The sequence below is a fragment of the Pseudoliparis swirei genome, chromosome 19, assembly GCF_029220125.1.
Source record: "Pseudoliparis swirei isolate HS2019 ecotype Mariana Trench chromosome 19, NWPU_hadal_v1, whole genome shotgun sequence".
Taxonomy (NCBI): domain Eukaryota; kingdom Metazoa; phylum Chordata; class Actinopteri; order Perciformes; family Liparidae; genus Pseudoliparis; species Pseudoliparis swirei.
Genome location: NC_079406.1, coordinates 18,454,064 through 18,482,057, shown reverse-complemented (window position 1 = coordinate 18,482,057; position 27,994 = coordinate 18,454,064). Strand labels below are relative to the sequence as shown.

General features: G+C 43.6%; 2 protein-coding genes across 10 annotated transcripts; one reads left to right on the top strand and one right to left on the bottom strand.

Annotated features, from left to right (window-relative positions):
- The first annotated feature begins 124 nt into the window (after positions 1 to 124).
- On the top strand, positions 125 to 6,448 carry f9a (coagulation factor IXa). 2 transcript variants are annotated; one of them, XM_056439302.1, is made up of 10 exons: positions 125 to 229; positions 472 to 659; positions 744 to 768; positions 986 to 1,099; positions 1,514 to 1,648; positions 1,732 to 2,045; positions 2,159 to 2,276; positions 2,652 to 5,301; positions 5,491 to 5,614; positions 5,803 to 6,448. In XM_056439302.1, exons 1-8 carry the CDS (start codon positions 166 to 168, stop codon positions 3,245 to 3,247), a joined length of 1,554 nt encoding a protein of 517 aa, XP_056295277.1. In that variant the 5' UTR covers positions 125 to 165; the 3' UTR covers positions 3,248 to 5,301; positions 5,491 to 5,614; positions 5,803 to 6,448. The 2 variants fall into 2 exon arrangements, with proteins under 2 accessions (XP_056295277.1, XP_056295278.1); XM_056439303.1 differs by lacking the exon at positions 125 to 229 and adding an exon at positions 236 to 321.
- On the bottom strand, positions 3,564 to 27,900 carry mcf2a (MCF.2 cell line derived transforming sequence a). 8 transcript variants are annotated; one of them, XM_056439298.1, is made up of 31 exons: positions 27,815 to 27,900; positions 27,505 to 27,694; positions 22,767 to 22,835; positions 22,566 to 22,680; positions 22,089 to 22,179; positions 20,621 to 20,740; positions 20,004 to 20,120; positions 19,516 to 19,665; positions 19,272 to 19,387; positions 19,080 to 19,194; positions 18,795 to 18,914; positions 18,465 to 18,656; positions 18,193 to 18,384; positions 17,485 to 17,656; positions 16,098 to 16,174; positions 15,312 to 15,397; positions 15,116 to 15,182; positions 14,843 to 14,958; positions 13,962 to 14,031; positions 13,763 to 13,855; positions 13,450 to 13,542; positions 10,990 to 11,115; positions 10,675 to 10,896; positions 9,468 to 9,560; positions 8,968 to 9,046; positions 8,297 to 8,348; positions 7,074 to 7,174; positions 6,559 to 6,671; positions 5,774 to 5,886; positions 5,484 to 5,587; positions 3,564 to 5,376 (listed from the first exon to the last, which is right to left on the bottom strand). In XM_056439298.1, exons 2-31 carry the CDS (start codon positions 27,611 to 27,613, stop codon positions 5,336 to 5,338), a joined length of 3,324 nt encoding a protein of 1,107 aa, XP_056295273.1. In that variant the 5' UTR covers positions 27,614 to 27,694; positions 27,815 to 27,900; the 3' UTR covers positions 3,564 to 5,335. The 8 variants fall into 8 exon arrangements, 5 of the variants coding, with proteins under 5 accessions (XP_056295273.1, XP_056295272.1, XP_056295276.1 ...); XM_056439297.1 differs by having other exon boundaries at positions 27,505 to 27,896; XR_008834638.1 differs by lacking the exons at positions 3,564 to 5,376; positions 5,484 to 5,587; positions 5,774 to 5,886; positions 6,559 to 6,671 and adding an exon at positions 7,303 to 7,409 and having other exon boundaries at positions 7,090 to 7,174; positions 27,505 to 27,896.
- Positions 27,901 to 27,994: the final 94 nt, after the last annotated feature.

Below are 27,994 nucleotides of genomic sequence, written 5' to 3'. Positions count from 1 at the left end.
GTTACCTGGTTAATGGTCTATTCTGGTATCTCCAATGTTTGTTTGTTTACTAACACATCGGTCCTTGTGGATGTTGACACACTGGTGTTTTCAGACATGTGCAAACAGAGCTCTGCACTTTGGAGCGAATGTCCAGTGTATGTCAGGATACCGGAGCTGTTGGGAATGGCACGAGCTTCTTTGTCTTACTTATGTTTGCTGCTTTTGGACTTTCAGCTGAGCTATGGCGGTATTGTTATGTTTCTTCCGTATGATGCTCATAAGTAATGTCTCTCTCATTTGAGCTTTGTTGTCGTTGTACCGTCTTACTTTCAGAGCGCTGTGAGTCCATGTGCCGGGTGGAGTTTCCTCCTTTTTATTGACTTTATTCACATAGAAGACCGTATCTCTGCACTCTGCATATTTGTTGTGATGGTGAATTCTAAGAAGACAGTTTTCTTAAACGCTATGTTTACCTTTTGCTCCATCCAGCTCCAGCTCCGGCCTCGGGCCCGGTGTTCCTGACCGGCCGGGCAGCCGACTCCGTCCTGAGGAGACAGAAACGCTACAACAGCGGAGTGTTTGAGGAGCTGCTGGAGGGCAACTTGGAGAGAGAGTGTCTGAAGGAAGCATGTGACCTGGAAGAGGCCCGCGAGGTCTTTGAGGATGATCAGAAGACAGTGGGTATTTATTTATTCATGTTGTATTTACATACTCTTGTTTTTCCTGGCTGTACTCACCGGAGACTTGTCTCTTGATTTCAGATGGAGTTCTGGATGGCGTACGTAGGTGAGCACGTCTTTAATGGCAAATGTCTCAGTGGCGACTGTTTGTTGCTCACTCAGCACTATTATTGTACCCGCTTCATCTTCTCATAATGTGGAACTGTGTAATGTAGGTACAAAAAGTAGAAAGAGAAACCTGTTAACATGAAATAAAGTCAGTCAATATTTCTTTGAGGTAATTAGATGACGGACTGCTGAGGTCTGTGTCTGTATTTATTTAGATGGCAATCAATGTAAAACCAGCCCATGTCTGAACCAAGGGACATGCAAAGACCACATGGGATTCTACACCTGCAACTGCACATCTGGCTTCACTGGCCGCAGCTGTGAGATCGGTAAGTTGTGTGTTCTAAAATGTGATCAAAATAAATTAGATTGTTATAATGATCCAGTGTATCTAAGAATATCCGATGGGATCAGGTCTTATTCTCAAAGGATAAACCATCGGACACAATGTTTTCCCTTCTTCTGGTTCTAATTTAAATTAATGATTTGCAGCGTCAGTCTAGTTTCAGGTCCCAAAATTAGATTGTTTGTATCTGTGATTGTTCTGAAAGCAGCAGTGACCGTGCCCTCACTGTGAGTAGTGGCTGCACTTACCTGAATCGCACCTTTATTTGGCAGTGGGATGAGTTATCTATATTCACATTTCAAAGACATAAAACAGTTATATTCACATGTGCACATTGAAACAAGTTGTGCTTGTCATCATTCCTGGGTTTGTACTAAATGTGTTTTTTACTCCTCAGTTGTAACAAAAAGGTGTGATGTGAACAATGGGGACTGTATGCACTTCTGTGAATCCATGGCGACCGTTGGAGCTAAATGCTCCTGTGCCAGAGGATACCTGCTGCTGCAGGACGGCCTCAACTGTGAACCAGAAGGTAATAATACATATCCACAATTAATTATATGCTAAAAATCACTATAATGCCACCATGTGACTCCTCCTTTCTCACATCACCAGTTGAATTTCCATGTGGCAGAACTGCCCTGAAAGAAGTAAGCGCAGTGTCCACAAGGTCTCTGATGCGCCGTGGGAATTCACTCCTGCCGAACACTTCACCGACCAGCATCAACACGACAACATCCCCTTACTCAACTCCAGCCAGCACACCTGGGCCTTTTCCTGCAACAAATGACTCTGTTAAAAACCAATCTCGAAAGAAATTGCCCTGGTGGGTCTTCCGTGATGCTGAGGTCCCAACTGAGGAGCCGGCGACGCCTTTTAAACGCATTGTAGGTGGTGAGGTGGTGACCCCAGGAGAGATCCCATGGCAGGTATTGTATGGAAGCACGAGTACTTGATGCATGTGAGGCGTTGTCCTTATACAAGAGGGAGACGAACAGCAGCTGCAGCTTGTTCACGTCTTTTATCCCCCTTTTTGACTCAGGTCGCCTTGATAGAGCGACCCAGCTGGGAGATATTTTGTGGCGGCTCCATTATCAGCGAACGGTGGGTTGTCACTGCTGCTCACTGCCTGGCAGCAGACGCCTTCTTCATCAGAGTAGGTGAGATCCACGACGGTAGTTTCACCTCAGCTCAGGCCAGATGGAGCTCTGTGTAAAACAGGGTTGAACACATAGTAGATCCATTGATTTGATCTATTTTGATAACTGATTCATTGTTTGTCAATCAAAACAATGATCTGATTCTAGCTTCTGAGGATTTTCTGTTCGTCCTATTTGATATTGAAGTGATCTTTGGGTTTTGGACTGTTGGTCCGTCAAAACAAGCAGTTTCAAGATATCATTTGTTCACGTTTTAGACAAACTGATTAATCAAATGTATAGTTATTGCATGCAGCCCTAGTGTAAAGTGTTATGTATTGTAGTCCTTAAAACAATTCGGAATTTGAGTTATGTCTAATTCCTCTCCCCATGCAGGGGAGCATGACATCAAAATAAACGAGGGCACAGAGCAGGATTATAACGTGTTGGAGCAACACGTGCACCCTCGCTACAATGCCAGTGAGAACTCGCACAACCACGACATCGCCTTGCTCTACCTCCAAAGCCCCATCGTCTTCTCCACTCAAGTGCGGCCCGTCTGCATCGGGCCCATGGCTTTCATCGAGGCCCTCGTGAAGGCGTCTTCCCCGGCCACGGTGAGCGGCTGGGGCCGAACGCGCTTCCTCGGCGCCCCGGCTGAGACTTTGCAGAAGGTCACGGTGCCCTTCACAGATCGGACGGAGTGCAAGCGGAGCAGCAGCGCCAGGATCACGCCAGTCATGTTCTGTGCAGGGTACTATGACGAGGCCAAAGACTCCTGCCAGGGGGACAGCGGCGGTCCGCACACAAACAGTGTTCATGACACGTGGTTCCTCACAGGCATCGTGAGCTGGGGGGAGGAATGTGCGAAGCAAGGGAAATATGGCGTGTACACCCGGGTGTCCCTTTATTATCGCTGGATAAACCACGTGATGGGATTAACTAAACAGAGGCTGGCATTGGATGTGGAAGACCCTGACCTTGAAATGTAAAGATTTTGGATTTTAAGAGTAGAACTGGTTAATGCTCAAATCTTTTTTTTCTACTTCACAGGATATTGGTTTGATATCCACAACAACAGCAAATACATAATGTGTAATTTATATTTACTGAATGACTGTTACATTCCCCCAAACCAATCAACAGGAGCCTTCTCCATCATAAATAATGATGTTTTCTATACCGTATAAAATTAAAATCACGTCATACCTACAAAGCACTGACTGTGTACAATTACATTAAATCACATCACTCCCATCGGCTGGTAAATAAGTGTTTAACAAGTCGTGGTATTGAGTAACAGAAACAGAAAGTCAGCATGATTTTATTACATAAGTTAGCTTCCATTAAAACAGAAATACAGAAATAAACGTGCATGAAAAAGCACAGTCTTAGTCTTCAGTCAAACATTTCACCTTGTGAAATACGTATTGCACTATTTTAATTGCCAACATTATTGCAATGAATAATCTTTATTTTTTTACAGAACTGAAGCTGTATAAAAGCCAGTGGAGAGCAGTGGCTGTCTCACAGTACCAACCTGCTCAGTTACCATGCATGTTCATCTTAAAGAAACATTCAGCAACAAGCTCCGGTTACTTGGCTCATCAGGATAAATATTATTTCAAGCAGGTTTTTTTGTTTAGCAACCTGTAAAATGTGTGCAAAATCCGCAGCATTTTGGATTAAAGAGACAAAGAAACCATCTGCTTTGTCAAATAAGCTAAAGATAAATAAATAGTTTTTTATGTGCAGCCTAGCTTAGCTCCTTTAAATATATGGAAATATAATTTCCTTCGGAGCTGCACCGATACCTCACAATATGAAGGAACAAAATGAGAGTAAGATAAATAAATTAACAACATAGGAAATGTGTAGTGCGACGCAAACCGTGCTGCTTTTTAGACTCATTTCCATTTCAAACAGTGAATCAAAGGCGGCCTTCGGACTGGGTCTCGATTTGATGTGGTAAACTCGTAAAAGTCTGCGATCAATATTTAATGAAGCGTTCAACACACAGGGTCTATTTCATGTTGGCTGTATGAACCCTTTTAATGGGCAACCCGAGATTAACCGAGCTGTAAAGGTGAGGAGAAAACCATCTGCCTCTGTGATGGAGGGACGCAGCGTAATCTCCCTCTCTCCCTCTGCTTCTTCTACTCTGCCATCCATCTCCATCCAGTCTGCTGGTGTCCTACGTCACTGTCGTTACCATGACGTAGACGACTGCTGCGTCATAGCAACGACTACGAGACGATACACAACAACAGCGGTGAAGCAGCCAGACAAGTACACGTCCAGGAGGTCTCTCGGGGCCATCCACCATTTTAAAGTGCCTTTTGAATATGTGTGAGGTCAAAGCGATGACAGGGCAGACAAGAGACTCTAAAAGAGCAGGGTTAAAAAAAAAAGGCATTATGGCGTGGCACATTTTGGCATCCTAACTCCGAGACTGTGCAGAAGAGTGGTGCCTTAAGGAAACATTTCAGTTAAGAAAAATATCATGAAGTCATTCAATGGAAAAATGTCAACCAACTACACAAAGATGAAACACTAAGGTACAACACATGTTAAAAATGATGTATATGTACAAAAGTCTCTGCTTTAAGAAATGTTTCAGGCAAATCCTGGGCTCCTATCCATCCAGCACTCTGAGAGACTCAAATCTGGAGCGCTTTTTGCAATGAGGAAGCGTCCACAGGTTGGGAAGTGACAAACGGCTCCAGAGGGATTCTCTGGATTCTTCTCACCAGTCAGAAAAGAGGAAGACCAATCAGGATCCAGGATTCAGCTTTTGATTGTCTAATAGGGCAAAACCATTCCTGAGCCTTTGCACAGGTGCTATATCGCACCTTCACTATCTCAAAACACCGGCCCAGTAGATTGTCAATCATAAGCTGGAAGAAAATCAGGTGTGCAGATTCCCACATGTTTCTCTTCGAGGGTTGCTCTGTGCTGGAGGAAGCAGACGTTACCGGGGAGTGAGGAGTGGGTGGCTGATCAGCTGTGGCTCAACTTGTTCCTTCTGTCTCTTCATCATCCACCGGTAAAAGTCAAATTCACATTCTGTGCTTTCTTCTCTACGGGGAGCTGAGCTTTCTTGCCTTCAGGTTCCACGGGTCTAAAAAAAAAAAAAAAAAGACTTAAAAATCTAATCGAAGTAAAAAAAGGAAAAGAGTCTGGCTCAGCTTTATATTGTCATCTTGGAACACCATGTTTTTTCTTTACCCCCAAGTCTGGATGTGTGTCCTCGAACGCTGTCGACTAGAATCCGCTGCAGGCTGGAAGCTGCTACGAAGCCCTCCTGCTGCCTGCTCAGGTTCTTCACCAGCCTGGAGGATGTAGAACACCAGGGAAGGGTGAGAAGAAGAAAGGAATGGAAATTAGATAAATACACTTGTCAGTATCTAAAAGTAGAAGTAAAAATACCGTATGTCACGACTTTGGCTCAACATTGTATTGTATTCTTTCACATAGTTAGCTGATCACATTATGTTGTTGACAGGCTGAAAACTCACCAGCGTCTCTTGTCGTCCTCAAACTGTAGTTGGATGACGTCTCCACACTTGATGGCGACACTGTCTGGTCCATTTGGAAGGCACTCAGCCAAAGCCCTGTATCTACCTGGAGACTAACAACATGAACGCAGGATTTATTTATATAGTAAAGACAAGTAATCCATAAAAATGTATCGTAAAGTATTTCACACAAAGTCATAGTATATGATGAAAAGGTCACAGTATAGTATGTTAAAAAAAAGCATGGTATAATAGTATGGCTATATACATATATATATATACAGAAAGTCATAAATTCAAAATAATCTCAATTGAGTCATTGTATAGTATCTAAAAAGTTCAAAGTATAGTTTGTAAAAAAAAAAAAAGGAAGAATCAAAGTAAACCATACCAAAAAAAAGATAATATAAAATGTAGAAAAAGCTCTGTAAAAAGTCAAAAAGGTCCTGGAATAGTATGTTTTAAAAAATCAGAAAATAATATGAAAACGCGTCATATTTATGTTAAAATAATCAGTTCAAAAAAGTATTTCAAGTGATTCAGATGGCCTGGTGGTAAAGGGAATACTCTGTTAGGGTTTATTAAACTTGACTAACATCCTGATATTTGTTTGCTAAACTGAGATACTTTAAAGTACTATATGTATGTTTGAAATTAAAGAACATGTCTGATGTCTTTGACTGTTTTTTTAATGTCCATAAAAACAAAACTTATTTCTCAACAATGGTTTTGCTACTTTTTCCAATGTCAATGGTGAGAACTCCTTCTACCCCTTTCGGCCTCACCAGTTGCAGCGAACCCTCCTCCTCCGGGTCAGATGGGTGGAATGTGTCCCGACCCCCAGACCACTCCACCAGACCCTCGCAGATGTCTACCGAGTGATGAGCCCCGGGCCAACCTGTGAAACACACATTACTCAGGGTTGTTCCAGGTATGGATGAAACACTACACCTTAAAGGAACCATGTAGATACTTAGTCACTATGTTGACATTATAAAGACCCCTCTGTCACTTACTGGGAAATTAACAAGAACGTTGAATCAATAGCTAATCCCAGTAGTTGGACCTTTTTCCCCAAAATTCCTCAATGTACCTGGTTCTTCAGATCAAAGTACACTTGAACTGCTGAGCGGGGAAATTCAAATATCTACATTATAAAGAAACTCAGCAACGGCAGTAGGCCTGCGATACTGTGGAAAGCAAGTAGGGCTCGCATCAATTATCATCAAATGTTCTGTGATTTAGTGACTAAGCATCTACTTGATTGTTGAATATGTTTTTATAGACGAGCTTGACTCACTTTTGCGGTTGTGCTGGTGTTTAGGGGAGTGAGGCTGGGGGTCTGGACTGCTCCTCCCCGACTCAGTGTCCTCTGAGCTCACTGATGCCCTCTGCTGTTTGCTAGGGGGAACAACACACAACAACACGCGTCATCAAATGCTGCATACGGTCAGCAGGCACTCAGGATAGATGTTATCCTCAGCCACACAATCTAGGGTTAGCTCTCACTTCCTCAAACTGATCCATACCTCCATCATTACAGCCGGCCTCAGATCAACTCTGCCCTGTGGTTTCTCACACAGCCATGACCTTTCAGGCACCAGCAGCACAGAGCAGCCAAGTGCAAGTGGATCTGCTAAAGTAGGGAGTGGGACTCAGACCCCGGATGCAGTGTTCACACATGGGAAGAGCTGGTCTTGACTTATCAAGATCCAAATTCAGAGATGAGGTCACTCAGTAAGAATGCTTCTGGAAAGCAATTCATACAGTCGCTTGATTAGATCTCAATAACAAGAATATTTTAAATTAAGAATACTTATGGAATGAAAACCCAAACTCTTCTTTTTGTCGGCCCCGTTGCATTACATGCAAAATAGCAAATCTGAAATGCAAAAAATTTTTTTTGATGCCGTGTGTTAGAAATGCCATGGAGGAGCTGGGGGGCGGGGGGGGAAGTGACGATGCACCATGACGGAGGCTATTTAAAGAGCGTGCAGGTGACGATGAGTATGCAAACACAGCAGCCCTGGGGTTCTGGTCCCCAAGCCAGGTGGTTCATGTCAGGCTGAGTTTACCACTGAGCATTAGGGCAGGTCAGTGGCGCTGGGGGCGGTGGCGGGGGCGTGGCCGGGGCCGTTGCCGGGGGCTTCGGGGACGACGACTCCGGGAACGTAGACACAGAAACACGTCAGCCGACAGCGAAACAAAGTCCAGCCCCGGCAGACAGCCCCTGGGTACCCCTCTGGACGGCCGCATGCCCCTGCAAGGCAGGGGGGGGGGGGGGAGTGGGGATAGGCAACCAGACAGCAGTGGACAGAATGGGGCCTGTGCCCGTTTTACGCACCACGACACACACAAAGCTCCTACCAGCGCAACGCAAAACGATACCGTCACATTCACTCAAGCTGTGATCAAATATGAACTCAGTATTGCAGAAAGAAGAGCTGTGTGTGTGTGTGTGTGTCTATAACCTACAGTCATGCACCTAACACACAGCTGTGATGACTGTATGTGAACACTGACCTCTCAGAGAGTGGAGGAGGGAGCTGCATGTGTCCATGTTGATGGGCTTCATCTGGGAGGAGAAAGAAGCTGCTCAGTGGACCTTTGCACAAGGCCCAATCCCAGAGTCCCCCTCAGGCCTTAGACCCGAACCTTCAGGGATTTACTGACTGTGAGGGCTCGACATGGTGTAAATATGAATGGGACAGCACTTTGCTGCGACATAACACGTTACCATGACAACGTCACAAAATATAATGTATATTTGTGGGTATTTCTTTTATGATCTTCCGAGCTCTTTTTTTCTCACTTGGTGGGAGGTCATTTCAAATAATCAATTTACAGCTTTGATGACCTAATGAAATGTTTGATGAATATAATCTTTGATTTGATGTGTTTATATGTTCCATTTTTAATCCTTAATGTAAATGTAATATTCCAGGCTGAACACCCATGTGGCGTCCTCTTTGTTTACCTTTTATTTACGTCTCCGGCTTCCACTGGTCACCCCGTGTTTAACGTCACATTGCTATGAATTGTGGGTAATTCCCTTGTCTGCAGAAATGCAGATTTACAGAAAGTGTTTATGAAGGGTGAAATGTCTGTGATGGTCTCCTCTGACAGTGGGACAGCGCTAAAGTGTGGAGGCTGGGATTGGGCCTGAGATTCTTTAACTTCAGTTGTTCACAGACCTCGAAGCAGCTTCTGCTGGTTCGTCAGGATTCTGCGCAGCTCGGTGAGCCAGGCCATCTTCACCTCCACTGTGGGAGCCTGAGAGACAAGAAACATGATTTCATTACCTGGAACACACTAAATGTTTCCACCTCAATGTAAATTTGAGTTAGATAATGAGCTCATTCTAATGTGTCGACTTTGGGCGGGTTATTACAACTGCCTGTACGTCCATATAACTACAATGTTGCACTATTTTGTTACGCCTTTATTTACTTTAAAAAAAATACTTTTCCTCTATTAAATTCTACCGAAGTCTTAAAATATATATCACAATTTCCCAGAGGCTGATCAATAGCCCCAAACAACAAAAAGACAGAATTAAATGTAAACTAAAGCTTTAAACTAAAATGCTCTCATTAATAGGAACTCAAAATACACTAAAAGTAAGAATTGACCAGAGATGTGCTGTATTTAAATTACTCAGAATACAGGCATTAAACTTTTCTCGACTCCTTACCTGAACCACGTACACTTCCTCCCTGCCACTGTACCAGATCTCAAACTTTTTCACATCTCCCTTGACGTTCTCTGTGATCCCCACAGCAGTCATCTGCCAAGAGACATACGCTGTTTACGCCGACACACACACACATACACACTGCATTGGGATGAGCAGCACATCATACATCAGGCTTACATCATGTAACACATCTGTCCTGTCAGAACACAAACACTCACACAAACACACACCTCCGCTGTGTAACTGCTTCCTCCTCACAGCCTCAATAATAAATCAAGAGCAGCAGCTGTTGGAGAAAACACCTGCTGCGACACGGCCTCCACACATACAACAAAAGACATCTCATAGGAATACTTCAGGTTCCCGGGCCAGCTGGACCACTTACACACACTAAAAGTTTACACAGACATGAACATGAACTCTGCAGCAGATCATTCTCTACATTATGTAGTGTTAAAACCTAATTAAAAATCATGATATTGACATCAACATTGATTGATTGTATGTGACGAACTTTAACTAATGCAATAAACCGTGATATTAAGTTATTAGTGTTATCGTAACATTGTATTTTTTTAACTCTAAATAAGCCCTTTTACCCAATATCGAACATAGTGATCATTAAATTAGTTTTCTTTTATCATTAAATCATCATTGTTACAAGTGTGATTTCTAAATACACATTAAATATATATATATATATATATTATAAAATATGTATATATATATATATTATAATATATATTTACACCTTTCTAAGTGCACTATAGAACATTTAGCCAAAGCATTATATACGATATGCTATGGGCACTAAACAGTTCATACATTTCACACGTAAGAGGCATTCTGATAAAAAGGCAGAAAGGGACTATTGTTTGAGAGGTATCAAATAAAGAGACCCATTAAGAATGTTACCCACACATGTAGGCTGGAGAGAACATTACTCATCATATGTAACGCTAGTTTGACCAACTTCCTATTTAAAAGACAAACAATGTAGCCTAAAAGCTGCCACAAGATGTCATTTTCTCACACTTGAGACATCACGAGTCACTTTCTGTCGCTGAATATAATGTACATTACTGTCTGCGTACATTGTAGCACGGAGAACTGGACCAACTGATCCACTGTGACATGTTAATACCTTCAGAACATATTCCAAACAATGTGCAGGTGTCTTCCTCTCAGACGCACGCCGACCAACCTTGAGACAGTGCTTGAAGCTGTACGAGGGGGTCTTGTCGCAGCCGTCTCCGTGCTCCTCCCTCCGTTTGCAGAAGAGCAGCGCTCTCTCGTACAAGAAGAGGTGTCTCTGCATCGGCTTGAATCGAGCCAGCTCCTTCATGCGCGTGGGGCCTTTCTTATGGCTGATCCACACGCTGAAAGAGCCCTGCATCAACACACGGCCCAGCTCACAAATGTCCCCCTGCGGAGTGGACAGAGGACGTTATGCGTGAGCCTCTGCTGGGAATATATTCTCTGTAAAAACATTTGTTAGATGACATAGATTCAAGTTGACCTCATATCCTGTGATGGCTATTTGATGCATGGAGTCATTGACTGATTTGAGAAGGTCCAGCATTGCCGTCAGTGCCCCCTGCAGCTCTGAAGACCCTTTGCTATCTGTACTGTATTTGAGAAGTTCCTGAACACACAGACAACAAAAACAGACGTGTAGGAAAATACATGCGGACACAAATACATGCAAACTACAAATAAACACAGTAGCTGCACAGCGCCCTCTAGTGGGAAGGGCATATACAAAACATTTCAGGTATAGCAAAAGGGGAATCGGAGTCAATTGCGCCATTATCCAGAACTATCGAACACATGAAGCACTGTGCTGACCAGCTGTCTCCGGTGTTCACCGACATCTTCAACACCTCCCTGGAAACATGCCACGTTCCAGCCTGCTTCAAGGCCTCCACCATCATCCCCGTCCCCAAAAAACCCAAGATCACAGGACTCAATGACTACAGGCCCGTCGCCCTGACCTCTGTGGTCATGAAGTCCTTTGAACGCTTGGTCCTGTCACACCTCAAGACCATCACCGACCCACTCCTGGACCCCCTGCATTTCGCCTACAGAGCCAACAGGTCTGCAGACGTCACAGTCAACATGGCCCTTCACTACATCCTCCAGCATCTGGACTCCCCAGGAACCTACGCCAGGATCCTGTTTGTGGACTTCAGCTCTGCTTTCAACACCATCATCCCGTCCCTGCTGCAGGACAAGCTCTCCCAGCTGCATGTGCCCGACTCCACCTGCAGGTGGATCACAGACTTCCTGACCGACAGGAAGCAGCACGTGAGGCTGGGGAAACACGTCTCAGGCTCCCGGACCACCAGCACAGGTTCCCCCCAAGGCTGTGTTCTTTCCCCTCTGCTGTTCTCCCTGTACACCAACAGCTGCACCTCCAGTCACCAGTCCGTCAAGCTCCTAAAGTTTGCGGATGACACCACCCTCATTGGGCTCATCTCTGGTGGGGACGAGACCGCCTACAGGTGGGAGACTGACCACCTGGTGACCTGGTGCAGCCAGAACAACCTGGAGCTCAACGCTCTGAAGACAGTGGAGATGGTTGTGGATTTCAGGAGGAATGCAGCCCCACCCGCCCTCTCCTCCTGTGTGACTCCCCGTCGGCTGTGGAGTCCTTCCGCTTCCTGGGCTCCATCATCACCCAGGACCTCAAGTGGGAGCTGAACATCGGCTCCATCACCAAGAAGGCCCAGCAGAGGATGTTCTTCCTGAGGCAGCTGAGGAAACTCAACCTGCCAGGGAGAATGATGGTACAATTCTACACGGCCATCGTTGAGTCCATCATCTGCTCCTCCATCACCGTCTGGCACCCTGCAGCCACAGCCAAAGACAAGTGCAGGCTGCAGAGCATCATCCGCTCGGCCGAGAGGGTTATCGGCTGCAATCTGCCTTCCCTCCAGGTCCTGTTCACTTCCAGGTCACTGAAGCGGGCCAGAAAGATTGTCGCTGACCCCTCCCACCCTGGACACTCCCTGTTCGAGTCCCTCCCCTCTGGGAGGAGGCTGCGGTCCATCAGGACAAAGACCTCCCGCCACACCAAAAGTTTTTTCCCGTCGGCAGTCGGGCTCATCAATGGAGCCCGGGACTGACTGACTGTCACCCCCAGGACTACCACCTCTTCTTCCACCTCTTCTTCCACCTTCCTCTCTCCTCCTTCTTCCCGCTCCTTCCTCTTCCTTCTTCTTCCCTCCTGGAGGCCTCCTCCACACACGTCACTTTAACATGCACTTTAACTTGAGGCCTCCTCCACACACATGCCACTTTATTTACATGCACTTTAACTTAAACACTTAAACACACGCCACGTGTAACATACACTTTTAACTAAAACACACATCACTTGAAGCACACACCCAAACACTTTCACATTATTTGTTGTCTTTCTGTCATGTTGATTGTTGTTTGTCATGTCCAGATGTTGCACCTTCCGCCAAAAAAAAATCCTCGTTTGTGTAAACATTCCTGGCAATAAAACTGTTTCTGATTCTGATTCTGATTCTGATGAATAAAGTTTGGGACAGCTTTCTGAATATTGATTTATTTGGGGGGATTTTTAATGAACTTTAAGGCACATGTCATAAAAAAAACTATAGCATGAAATAGCTTGACTCACATACGTCGGGGATAGAGTTCAATTCAATTACATACATTTTTTATAGCCCAAAATCCCAAATGTAAGATTGGCCTCAGAGGGGTAAATCTGTACACATACGACATCCCCTGTCCCAGGACCTCACATCGGATCAGAAACAACAACAAACAAAAGGAAAGAAACAATAGAAGAAACCTCCAGGAGAGCAACAGAGGAGCATCCCTCTCTCCGGATGGACAGAAGTACAACAGATGTCATGTGTACAGAATGAACGACATAACACAGTTGCAACACATGCAATGCAATGTCCGTGTGTATGTTGGGGATGTGACACACCCTCCGTCTGACCTTAAGGAGCAGCTGGTACTTGGTGAGGCGTTGCACTGGTTTCAGTAGGTAGGAATCCAGGGCCAGTTTGTGCTCCAGCTTTTTCTGACACTCCTTCACAAGGAAGAAAAATGCAAACAATGAACATCATGTTGGTCAATGACAGATCACAGCTTTGTAAATCTCACTGTATAAACAGTCTAGAACAGTAGAATTACATATTTTTGTGTGAAAACAATATTTACATTACTTGAAATATTATAAAACTATCTTTCATGTAATCAAAACAGTAAACAAATCATTACAAAATAAATAAAATCATGGCAAAACTGACCTGGAAGAAGCTGCAATCTGAGTATTGTTTCCACAGCGCATCAGAGCGGGGCTTATTCTGACAGTAGCATTCATACATTTGGAAACTCTCTTTCTAAGGAGACAGGAAAGAGACATTAGTTTGACAAATGTGGCAAGAAAATGATGTCAGAAGTATCTAAATGTGAAGAAGCTACACAACATAATATTTATCATCTCACCCACTCCAGAAAACAGGCTCCCACACTTTCAGGAGCCTCCAGGCATCCCTCCAGGTCCTGAAGGAAAACCCTGCATTCCCAGAAAGGTCAAAGGTCAAGAATTACATCTCAAACACTGCATGCATCAGGGTTTATACATTAACTCAGCAGGGCCGGTCTCATTTGACTAATCCTTTCCAGTGTTTAGCATGTAAACAAAGCCTTTTTGTTTGTTTTTATTTTGGAATCTACTTTATTTGTGAAAGCCATCTGATTTTATGTTCATTCCCTTTCCCCAAAGAGAGCTGGTTGTAGCGGTGGCATATCACAAGGTCACACTACAGAAACTGCTCTCTCTCTCTCAGAACCACATAAGTCCTGCTCCCGTAACATGGTGCCGCCAAGGACCTCAGCAGGAAGCCCACTCAGGAGGAGTAGAACACAAACACAAGCACAAAAACTCCACAAGCTCCCCTGGAGGGGGGGGGGGGAGGGGTCTCTTAGTGTTACTCACACTACACACTGTGTCTATCCTTGAACTCTTACAAGCGTGTCGCAAGCATTCCCTTCCTCATAAACACTGTTTATTAGATCTGTTTACAATTATTTACTAGCTTGAAGTCTTCTTTTTCCTTGCCTTTGATGGCACTGTTGCATGTCACCACCACCTCTAGGTCAGTGGAATATTGTGACACCATTCATAAAAGTGGATGAAGTGTCGTTAAAGTAGTCGAAGTAAACACCACTCGAAGTAAACACTCTAAATATGTTAAACGACACGCCAATGGACCACCAAATCAATATAACAGTCACATTGGAACCACATTTGTCCTGTAACAACAAAGTGTTTTGAATTGTTTGCATATTTACTTTTGTGACGCGAGTCATTGTTGATGACTGACCTGCTGTGAAAATTATAGATCTCAGGCATGTTTCCAAAGAGGACGTCCCTCTTGCTGCGCAGGATGGAGGGCAGAGGTCCTGGCAGAGCTGGATTGTCCATCTCAGCCCTGTAGCCCTGCATTCATTAATCATAGGAACATAAGGAAAGCAATATATGGTTAATGTATCTTTCATTCTACCAGGAGTTATTTAACTAACAACAAACATACAGTTTTACATTGAAGAATCAACCATACGATGTTCGAAAGTTGGGGAGAAGAGAGTTTTCTCACCAGCAGAACGGACAGCAGCTCCTCCACATAGAGTCTCTCGGTGTCTATTAGTTCCCTCATCACATGACTGTGACACACACACACACACACACACACACACACGGGAGAGCCAGGGGTCATTATTAGCAGTGAACAAAGAGAATCCCGAAGTAAACAAGATCAAGAGCAGTAGTGCTGACAGATGCCTCCTCCTCACCGCTTCAAGACATCTGGGCTGTCCTCTCCATCCAGACCAGACGGCACGCAGCTCCGGCTCTCCTGGTAGTCGTGCATCACCTCGATCTGAACACACCACGGATGGACAACACTGACTCCTCCATTTGGATTTAGAGAACATTTTATTAGACTGAACCAATGATTCAATTCAGTTTATTTGTATAGCCCAATTTCACAATTTTCAAATTTGTCTCGGAGTGCTTTACAATCTGTACACATAGACATCCCTGTCCCAAAACCTCGCATCGGATCAGGAAAAACTCCCAAATAACCCTTCAGGGGGGGAAAAAGGGAAGAAACCTTCAGGAGAGCAACAGAGGAGGATCTATTGGACTTTAGCTGAGAAATGTATAAGACAATAAACCTTTAGAGGTTCAACACAGCTGTCACGATATCAGATTTTTACTTACTTACTGATGATATTATTGTGATAACTATAGAAAAAAATCATCATAATGCTATCAGTCTAATTATTTGTTTCCTCTTCTTTTTTATGAAAATGAATTACACTCACAAGTGTAGAGAGACAGGGAAACTATAGCCATAACTGTGTATATAAAATGATATATGAGGCGCTGGATGATTTACACATTATAATAATATTTTATATATATATTAGTTTGTTATTAACATTTAATTAAACGGGATAAATAGTACATTTATAAATATTAAGTTTATCATCAATACAGGTATATCAAAATACCCCAGAAAGAGATAAAGAAGTAAAACAAAGAAATAAAAGCTTTTTTAAAAAAAATGTCCTTACTTTTCTGGAGTTGGGGCTCTTTCGGGACGCTCTCTTCCCGGGCAGAGAGAGGTCGAATGTGAACTTCAAACCATCACCTGTCAAAGCCAGGACCTGGTCAGCTGTGGCAGCAGCAACTCATCAAAGTGTAAAAATGTAATTCACATACACTATGCATTACCATAGTGATATGATAAAGCAAAATGGTCGCCCTTTGTCGACCTTTTTTGTTTCTCAGTAACTTAAAAAATGAGCGACATTTCAGGTAATCAACGCTAAAAGGTTTCCTCCTCTAAAGGAGCGGCCCGGAGCCCGTAAGTAAAGATCTAAAGCCATGTTCTTTTGATCCTCGCTTCTGAATCCTTACATGATAGTCCAAGCTCATTGAGTGGTGGGCCCTTGCATGTGCCATGTTACATTAATCAGTGTTACGCGTACATGCGTGTAACTGTATGCATGTACCGAATCCAATCGATCAAAGCTAACCCTTTTTCCCCTTCATCTCCTCTCTTAAATGAATGCTGTTCCTTGCATCACAGGGGTTCATAATCACTTTCGTGGTACCCTCATTAATATGGCTTCATACCATGGATAACAAAACCTTAAAGAAATGAATGGACATCTTAAAAAAAGCTTATTTGGATGTTCAGACAACGGATGGTGAAGCTTTCAATGGATGAAATAGACACATTTAAACAAAGAGAAAAACACACACAGAATTAATTGGGTGCCTCTGTAAGTGGTTAGCTGTGTGCAACCTCCCTTGAGACCCAAAAGGAGATGAAAGGTTCTTTAATGTATATGAACCACACGTGGCTGTATAGCAGCTATCCTGCCAAATAGAGCAGTCAGGTATTTCCCAGCAGACTTATTATACCTTCTACCCTTGTTCTAGCTTGTTTGTAAAGGTGACCTTCTCACCCCAAAGCCCATGCAGAAAGACCGTAGGCTTACTCAGTGGGACCCTGTGATGTGTTAATGTACCCATGGAAGAAGAAAGATGTAAAGGGGGAGGGTTGGTGCAAGGCCATAAGGGCTGTGACAAGACCCCATACCGGGCCCTGGGAATCACGGGAGGGTGGGTAGGGAGTTGGTTGATTTGTAGAAAGCTCATATATGCGGATCACTGACAACAAGGGCTGGTTATTCTACTGAAACAAAAAACATTATTTCTAAAAGTGTGCATGAATGAGCGGACACAATCTGTATTTCAACAATTCCTTTGGAGATATGCGTTGTTGTGTGTGAAGGATCAAGAGGCTTCTGTGTGCATGCACGCATCTATAAGTCCAGGAGATGTCTTTGCACTGGCGTGTGGGGAAGTGTACATGAAAAAGAGAGGCCGAGTGAAACAGAGCCGCTGTGTGTGTGTGCGTGTGTGCGTGTGTGCGTGTGTGTGCGTGTGTACCATGTTTGGGGGAGAAGAGCGGGGACTTGGAGTGCGGTGGGATTTCAGCCCTGGGGGCCACCAGTTGGATGGGTCGCACATGTTTATCAGCCAGCTTCCTCAGACACGCCTGCCGGCTCTGGATCATCTGCTGCACCGCTGAATGCTTCGCAAACGTTTTCCCTATCTGAGACTAACACAGAGAGAGAGAGAGAGAGAGAGAGAGAATAATAATAACACAGGTAGAGTATTTAGTTGATATGTAATATCCAGAAGCAGCGCTGATATAGAGAAAGTTAATTGAAATTATGTAAACAAGTATAGCTTATTTGACACCTGTGATTTTATAAACAGGCCCATATGATCGTTCAAGTTACCGTCTCACGGTTTTATGCCTCCACAAATCAGTGAAGTTGCAGTTTAAATCCATGTCTGTTCAAAATGTCTTCCCTTCATCCTTGTATTCTGTTCGACATTTATGTGAAATAGTACATACATTATTGAGTTAATCGGTCACGGCTCACAGACTTGAGGTCACAGTGACCTTGACCTTTGAATTGTATGAATGGCACGTATAGAGGAGCGGATTAACAGACAGGAAAACTGAAAACATAATGTCTACAGCCACGGCATAGAAAGCGGCAGCGTTTTTATCTCTCAAGTGGGCAGTCTAAAAATCAAAAAAATATTAGCAGATAACATGTTGTTGTTGTTGTTGTGATCACTGACCTGCAGCGGAGGCGTGATGACGGCTTCGTACTCTATGGCCAGGATGTCAGGTCCTGAGCTCAGCATCGACGGCTCCCCCTCCAGGAACCTCTCAATGTCCCTCAAAGCAGCCTGGGCTCCCTCCTTAGACTGGTACTTTTCTACCAGCTGATTGGCCAGCAGATACGCTCCATCATCACACCAAGTTTGGGCCTGAAGGTGGAGAATACATGTGTGAATAAATCAGTGTGTTCCGTGTGTGTGTGTGTGTGTGTGTGCACATGTCTCACTACCTGTCCAACACCAAGCAACAGCTGGTGTGTATGCTGAAGACGAGTGTGTTTGGTCTGCAGCGCAGCGTTGAGTGTATCACAGAAGTGGCGAAGCTCGTTGCAGCGCTGCATTATAAGAGCCATGGCGTAGTGGTGACCCGCTGACAGCTGGTGTCCGTGAAGGATGATGATCTGAGCTCGAGACATCACCACCTGATAGAGCCGGCAAAGAACACGAGAAAGGAGGAGTCTATTAATTTGGACACACTGTGATCACGGAGGCTTCCAAGTCCTCTGGCACAGACGATATGTGTGCAGGTTAAGAGCTATAAAAGTGTTGTATGCATTGACCTGCGCATTTGATTCCAGACTGTCCAACATTTTGAGAGCCTGTTCTGCTTGAGCCGGAGTGTCAACGGATATGGAGAACTCCTTCTCCTGACCGACCAGATGCTCCAGACACAACGCAATCTGAGATGAAATAACACCATCAGACACAGACATACTACACACACGAGTCTAAAGACAATGTCTCATCCAAGTGCTCAACATTAAAATGTGTTATCCCCTCAGGAGTATGAAACTACACACAAAACCTTCATACATGCAAGCCTGACAAATACATGACATCCTTACCTCTTTAAAGCTTTGTTCATATCTAAGCAACTGCAGGTAGTGATGGAGTTTCAGATGATGCTTCTCAAAGAAACCGTCGAAGGCCGACTCCATGTCTCTGAGCTGAGCAAGAAGTCTAAAAAACAGAGGGACTTTACTATAAATATTTAAAGCACTTTAAAGAGGAAATTCTGAATGTGACTTTTTTTTTACCTCTGTACTGTCTCCCAGTCCAGCCTCACATCCCACTGGGAATCATCCTCCTTTCCGGAGGTCTCCAAGCTTGCGAGAAGATGACGACCTTCCTTCGACACGGACCTAATTGCATCCTGTCAAACAGAAAAACATTTACAGAATGAACGAACAACATTGAGACTAGACATCTTTGCAAAAAAAAAAGTTTATATCATTGATGTAATAATAAATGTATCACGTCGGAATTTTTTTTAAACCTTGCCTTGAGTTTCCTGTACTTGTCAGTGTGGGACTCGAGGAGAAACTCGATGGCTTTCCCCTCGTCACACAGCTCCGTCTCTGCCAGCTCGGTGCCGAAGCCCTGTAACATCTGTGCAATGTCTTTGACCGTCACAGCAAAACTTTCAATGGCCTGTCGTGGAAGCAGGAAACACACAGACCAGTGGAATGAGAACAATATTTGGCTCCATGTCCTTTTTAGATAGAAGCCATAAAGCCCCCGGTGGATTCCTGGCAACAGCAAGGCATTAAGACATATCATTGTCCAGATAAATGTAAAGTAGGAAAGAATAAAGGAGGAAGACACAGGTGCATTTGGGATTTCATATGCAGAATTATAAAACTGATAAAAAATGTATATAGATGAATATATATATTCTGTATATTTAAAAAAGAAAATGACAAGACGATAAAGCATGATACTGTTTATTGTGTAGTCCCAGTGTGTTTCAGAATTGATCTGTGGCTTACTGTTCGTAAAACGATCCAGTCGCTATGACAATAGTCCAAAGTTCCTCCAAACTCTGAAGTAAGCTGGTTCTCGTCAATGTAGCGCAGCAAGTCGGTGACGGAGCTCAGCATCACCACCTAAAGGTGCAGACAAAACCTGAGACCTCACAAGGAACACTTTGCATATTAAGCAAAGTTATGAGAGGTGCATGTTGAATGTCTTCCTTTTGTGTATATCCTTACTGAGGGTTTTTTGAAAAATATAGATTTTCTTTTCCGAGGAAAAATAGTTTGGTCTTTTTGTCTTGCTGGAGGAGATGTGATTGAAAGGGTCATTGAAACCACTTGCATGTACATAAGGATGTTCATAATAGTCACAGTATTTGGAAATGGCATAAACATTAGATATTTTACCGTTGATACCTCACAAATTAAAGTAGATCCCCATAACTAATAGAATCATTCTAAGAAAACCCACTTTGTTCTAATACTTGTTTCAGAACTGAAATCAACAGGTGTCCCATGGCTGCGTCCACCACAGAACATTTTGACTCGTGGAGATCAGGCTTGAGACAAGAACGAGGTGTACCTTGTTGTGAGATGGAACATGTTTGGTAACTGAGGAGGAGCTGCCTTACTGGCATCTTGAGCATGAAGTCCTCTTGGCTGAAGCGAAAGCCAATATCAGTAACAGTGCGGTGGAAGAAGCTGGTGGGTCGGAGCACCAAGACCAGGTGGAGGTTCCCAGGAAAAGAGGCCTTGAGGAGGGAAGAGAGGTTCACTGTCACCACGTTGATGCTCCATATGGAGGAGGATTCAGTTTAAAACCGTGTCTAAGCTCAAGGTGCAACAAAGACTTTACGTCCTATACATACTTGTACGGGAAGAAATGACAGGAGAGACTTCAGGTCTCAAGCATTCTGTCTGAGGATTACTGTCAGCCGCAGGGATTCAGTGTTTAGTCACTTCAACATATATACGTCTCATATACTGCATCTTGTCTTCAGGTCCTGCCTGAATATCTGCATCTGCACAGACTATTTATTTAACAAACCCTGCTGACTGGAGGTTGGATTGATCATTCTAAATAACTACTGTGGCATGACGTATTATACAAATAATAAAGTCAATAAATAATCACAAAAGTGAAATACATTTTGCAAAAGTCATCCCCTGCAGCAGGATGCACCATCGCCTCTTGTTTCTCTCCGTAATGTATCACCGTGTGTCACTGTGTGCAGTGCACGTGACGCAACTTCTGACATTCATTTGTCCTAACGAGACCGAGAAGGGTCGATCCCTCACGTTTCATAGTCTAACATGAACATGCATGACACAGTCAACCGCCGGTCGGTTCCGGTTCCCCGGGCGCGCCACCAGTCGCATAACTAAGAGGTGCGATGTGCACCGCAGTGCTCCGGCGGGACGTGACCCGCGTCATGCCGCATTCACCCGGCCCGCACGGAGCAACAAAAAAAAAAAACTTCGACCCAAACTCTTCCCACGGTGAAGTAAAATGAATGCGCAGCTCGTTACCGTGCTCCGGCGGATCTTCGGCATATTCCGCCGGTAAAAGCGATCCGCCACGGTGTTGGAAGCCATCTCGGTGAAATGGAAGCTCCCGTGGAACAGTCGGTGTGGAGCTCCGGTCTGCAGCTGCCTCCGGCGGCCTGGCCCGCACAGCCGCAGCGCCTCTGCTGCTGCTGCTGCTGCCTCACACTGCGATGTCTCCCTCCCCTCCCGCCCGCCCTCACCTCAGCACCCCGCGTCATCTCGCAGTTTTTGCTTACTCATTCATTTGCAGCAATATGCGATTGAACATTCAGGACAGATTATTTACACTTCCCTTCAAACTAGACACCACGGTGAACTGGACACCAAGCCGAGGAACCATTAGGCTGTGCGCAGAGAATAAATGATAACTCTCTGATGGGAGCTGTCCAGGTATTGCAGCACCATGGACAGCGACTCATAAACAACACAGCAGGCTGTGCACGCAGCCACGCCGCAGCTCACAAGCAAAGATGTCTCTTATACATATGTTTAAACGGTCTAGTCAGAATATCAATTAGATACAAGCAGCTTTGATGATGAAATGAAACTCACTGCTATCCTGGCAAGAGCAGTTTTGATTGTGGCCCATGTATCCAATCTTCGGTCTAAAATGATGATGAATTTTACTCCGGGTTGCCTCGTTCTGCAAGAAAAATGATGCAATTGTATACAGCTGTAATGATATATGCAATCTGTGATGTAAAGCCATCAGAGAGGAACATGAGAAAGGATAACAGGACCAGGTGGATGTGACGCATGTCATTTATAAGTGCTTTATAACTCATTAATTGTTTATCATTAAAAAATGTCTGCAATGATATAATGTAAACTTTCCCAATATCATGGGATAGACAATAGAGGGCATCAGAGGACGTGTGACACTAAGGAGCAGTGAAGACCAGCTGTGCTCAGAATACAAGCACTGGGCTTTTGGTGCACTGCAGAGAGGGCGAGAGAACGAGAGAGAGAGAGAACGAGAGACATAGCAAGAGAGAGACTCAGACAGTAAGAGATGAAGAAAGAACGCACCGAGGGATGAGAGTGAGGTATGTAAAGACTTTGGCTAAAGCTTCCTCTGGGATGTCACTGAAAGCTGAGCTCTCTGGGAGAGTGATGATGACGCTGGAGTCTTCCCCACGGCCCCCTGAGGAGAAAGATTACGCCGATCACTTCCTTTTTGACGCATTAAATACAGGCGGGACACTTTAGTCACTAATTACCAGGCCTCACCTGTCAGATAAGCCACCTGTTTCTCGATGTAGCCTCCCACCTCCTTCAAGCTGACAGGGACAGTCACCTCTGGAAGAACACACACACACACTATTAAGGCTCGGGGGAAGTGGTGTGCACTGGGAAACAAAGGGTCTCCAGTAAAAAAACAAATTCTACTTAAATTAAAAAAATTCATTTGAACAATGTCAGTCATGTGCAAATAAAATCAAGAGATAATTGTGAATCTATCTTTCATAGTCTCTAAAACACACAGTTTAAGAGTGACATTTTCTTGGCTTTCAAAGAAGACACTTGATGGCCTAAATAACACTTGAAAGGCTTTTCAACGGAGACGACCACACTAAAGCCTGAAGCCGGGCATGAAAGTGCTCACATTTAAAGACGCGCGCATATCAGCTTTAATCTCTAAACAGAAAATTTATAATCCAATTACTGAGCAGATGATGCACATGTGCTGCATACAGTGAGTGGCAGATGTATAGCCTGCATCTGGGATGAATTAGACGATGACATCATTAAAATGCATTAGCCGATTCACTGTACAGCGTCTGGAGTAGAGTTGGTGTCTCATGTTCAGTGCCATTAGAGTTCTTGTCTAAGTGGCCAATAAAAGCAGACCGTCTCTTATAGGGCAGTCGGTGCAGTTCAAGAGAGACTTTCATCTGCTCTTTGGTGCACCAAGAACCATTCAGCCAGCCAGATGTGTAGAAGACACTCAGCACCATGTTGGGACTGTTTACACATGCTCACACAAATTTACAGTAGATTTAATGCACAGATACCATCAAATAAATACTTACTTATACATGTAATGCATCTATGCCTGTAGTGGATTATGATATTGTGTTTAAGGGACACTTTAATATGACTTTCCAGCGTTCTCTTTGAACAAGAATTATCAGCAAGAGATATTTATATTAGTATTGAGGCGTTAACCTTCTCTTTTTTTTTAAACCATACAAAGCCAAATGTTCGGATCAGATCAGTCAATTTGATCACAATCAATGGTTTCCTTATTCATATTTAATAGACACATTGCAAATTAATTGATGAAGAGAAATAGAAAATCAGCCAACAACAATAAAAAGATGACAGGGCAAGAGCATGAAGAGGCGAGGTGGTGTTGTTTTCCATTCGTAGACTGCAGTAACAGAGTCTGTCAGGTTGTCAGGGAAGCAAGTGATCTCTCCTGGTTACTGCTGAATATTTGATGTGCGTACACAGCTCCCGGCTAAAGTTACCGTCTCACTGGAAAAGTTTTATAACCATCTATAGCCCGTGTCACAAGAACTTCAGGAAGGTGAGACAAATAGATGCCATATTAATAATATTTTCTATTTGGATAACTGCAGTATACTGGCATCTTATGCTGTTAATTATATACAGTATATATATACTATATATAATTTGTTTAGATTTTTTAAAATTGTATAAACAGGAAGACAGTGTTAACATTTTATAAACTAATTATTAGTGTAGTTCTGAAACCCACTGAAGCACAAGCACACACACTGCGGACCTCTACTGCCTATGTTCAAATGGAGTGCAGCCTGCACTGAAAACTGCAATGCTGTTAAGAAAACTCATGGACAAACTGTACTCTCCCTTCTGCCTGATCGATTGCCCATCCCATGATTGAGTTCTTTTAAGGACTATCAAACAAAGAAATGATAGCATAAATAACTCACCTATACACACACACACAAATATTTTAAACAGTTAAGTAATAAAAATGGTAAACGGGTTAGGGTTAACCCTGCCAGTGTGATTGGAAACAGAGATTTGCTTCCAGTCAAACAGATCTGGACTCTGAGATCCTTTCAGTCTGCATACAAAGCTCATCTCTGTTGCCCAAACAGTGAAACCATCTACACTGACTTTATTACATACAGGTCCCAAAAAAGCTTTCGCATTTAGGGTTTAATCTTTTACATTGAATCAAAGGGGATTTTACTACGCTTTTAAAATAATTAACAGTGAGGAAAAAAACACAACAAAATGAGTTGTCAAAGGTGTGTGTATGTTATGGGCACCATATAAGACGTAATTAGTGTTCTGTGCCAAGAAACTGAGATGGGGAGACTATATAATGTTATATACTGACTAATTGATGGTACAGCCCCACAGCTCACTTGCATAGTACAGGCAATGTTAGTGAATCACAGTGAATGAGAGTAAGAAGAGGCCGGGTCCAAGAGGACACATACCCAGCATGCAGGCTGTAGTCAGTCTGATTTAGTGGAGACCCAAAAAGCAGAACATGTAATCCTTTGCTGAGAATGAAATCCCCTCTTACACATCCAGACATGTTCATAGTACACAGAGGCCAAGCCTCATACTGCTTTGGGTCATGAGATATTTTGCTAAACAAGGCGCTCAACGCTCAGGGGATTAAAGTGGTGGGTGGCTGCATTCTGAGAGAAGAGGGTAGAAGAGAAGTGTGTCGTCGCCCCGCTGGGATACATGAAAACTAGATTGGTTTATGGCTGGAAAGGCTTAGATAGAAAACCCTCGACAATAGTGGCACATACCTTTGCCTTATGATAGTAATGTGGGTATATGTTTTTCAGTGATATTTAACACAAAATGATCAAAATCTTTTGTGCTGTGAAGGATGAAATATTTTAGCTTTTCCAATGCTATGGGCTGCTCGCCTTTGTAGTGTTTCATTATTATCTTGATTGATGTGGCTTTCTGTCATATAATAATACATGTTTGGTGTCTATAATGCTGATGTTTGAATTTAAAAAAGCAAAATATAAATAAAGTACACTCTGTGCTCATTCATCTTAAAATTGCTTAGAATATAATAAGATCAAATGTATTTAAATTGTATTTATTTACAAGTTAGATCTAGGGGGAAAGCAGTCAAACTGAACACTAAGTACAAGATGAAAGTAACTGAAAAGTCAGTTAATGCATAAGCACTGAAAGCAGTTAAACTGTCAATTGAAGCTTAACCCTTGTGTTGCCTTCGGGTCAATTTGACCCGATTCAATGTTTCACCCTCCTGTCGCCTTCGGGTCAATATGACCCGATTCAATGTTTAACCCTCCTGTTACCTTTATATTTACTAACATATTTTACCCTTGAGGTCAATATGACCCCAGCTATTAAAATCTCCAGAAAATTATTAGAATTAATATTGTTTTCCAAGTTTAAGTGTGAGGTACTTTATGTTTGTTTGTTGACTCCCGAAAGAACACAGACATTAAACATTGAATCGGGTCAAAATGACCCGAAGGCAACACAAGGGTTAAGAGACACAAATAGTTGATCTGCCATTTGAAAAGTAAACAATACATTTCAGTTAAAGAGTTGGAGATAGATGAAGTGTGTGCACTGAATGATTGCAGTGATAATCAGCTGTGTTAGAATTGGCAGCAGCAAGTTGTTAAAGTGTCGGTTGAGGAGTAAAGGTCAGTGGACGTCGAGTTGACATGCAGTTCAGAGTGAACAGAGTGATTGAGTGTCGTTGAAGTGGCAGTGGCGAGAGGAGTTAGTTTGAACTGTGTTATGGCTCATTAGCCTTTGGGGATTCATAATGATTCACATGGCTTTCTATCATATTATATGATCTGACAAGTCGAGGTGTAGAAGGGAGAGGGCACGAGGTGAGCTACGTCAGAGATAATGTACTATAACCCATAAAGTAAATGATGAAATATGGTTATTATTTCATACGGCAGTGTGTTCTTTATGCACACCACAGCATCCGATTACGACTCACATTTCAAACACAGAGAAAAGGAAAACACTACGTGGTATAAATAGAAACTCAGCATGGCCTTGTCTCCGTTACCTACAGACCCCAGACCAGTTACACATAAAAGAAGCAAAAGCCCATCAATTAAACAATAACTCAAGGCTGCCAAGATCCCAACGTAACCACATTAGCTTGGATTAAGCTGCTCCGCGGAGCTGTCAAACACACCAGGTGCTATTTCTGTGCATCACTTTGCCTTCATTCTCAAATCTATTTCCTGCCATGTGCAGACTACACCTTCAGAGTGATGAGTAACCAGGAGAGTAATGTGGTCGGAAATGATTTTCAAATGTACCTGTCTTTTGGTCAACTTATTTTTTTTTTAAGTTACTCACATTATTGTGTCAAACAGAACATAACCTTTTTTATTTGTATTTACTACATTCAGTTCCTGCTTCATGCCAACAGTTTATTAGCCTCGTAACTCAATACATGACACAATACCCCGAGTAGTGAAAGCTTCATTATGCACTTTATGAACAGCAATTATTTATTTTGAGTGAGTTAGTTGACATAAGCAGCGTGTATTGTTCTACCATCACCGTCTCACTCTCATCTACTACCCACATTCTACTGACATTCAGGCTACAAATCATCATCATGAATAAATATCTGTGCTTCTTAGTTTAAAATAGACATAAACCCCACAACGGCTCGGGGTTGAGGCAAAAGTGCAGGAGCTGGCACATCAATAAAACTGACTAGACTAAACTACATTACAGAGGGCAGTTATCCAGTTACCTCGTGAAATGGTTGTCAGGAGTTACGCATGAACACTGTACATACAAATAAATGGGTGTCATTCTTCTACGGTGCTTTGAAGTTGCAGTATGATGTACTACGCTAAAAACATTAATGCAAAATTCAGTGTTGGGAAACAGTTACAGAACATATTCACGATAATATTTTAAAAACTTCCTGGTGGCCCTCAGAAGTTAACCGAGGCCGGTGGGCAGCGTGTGTACTCACGCTGCAGAGTGCTCTCCAGCTGGGAGCCGGCCTGCAGAAGGCAGCGGTAGCCTTCCATCTCCCCGTTGGACTCCGGCTCTCTCTCCTCCTGCAGTGAGGCTGGGCCCATTCCCTTCTTCTCCGACACAGGATGGGAGAACCGACGCCGACAGTGGTCCGGGCCTTACATCCTCTCCGGAGTCCAGAGGCCCTGCAAAGTGTTCCTATGACCGAGGCCGGGAGCTACAGCAGGGAAACGAAGGCCCTGCTGACGGTCCCGAGATCCAGACCGGACCGGTCCCCCCTGAGGCTGCTGCTGGCTCGTACTGACCTTGAGCTGCATGGAGTGCCTCCACACTGAGCAGCAGTTACAACAGAAAAGGAGACACGTCCACATCAGCAGAAAATAGGAGTTTGCTCTTCTGTTGGCCCGACGGTGGGTAATGATCCATTCGCCTCACACACACACACACTCCTGCTCTCAACAGCAGCTACTTCAAAACAATCTAGT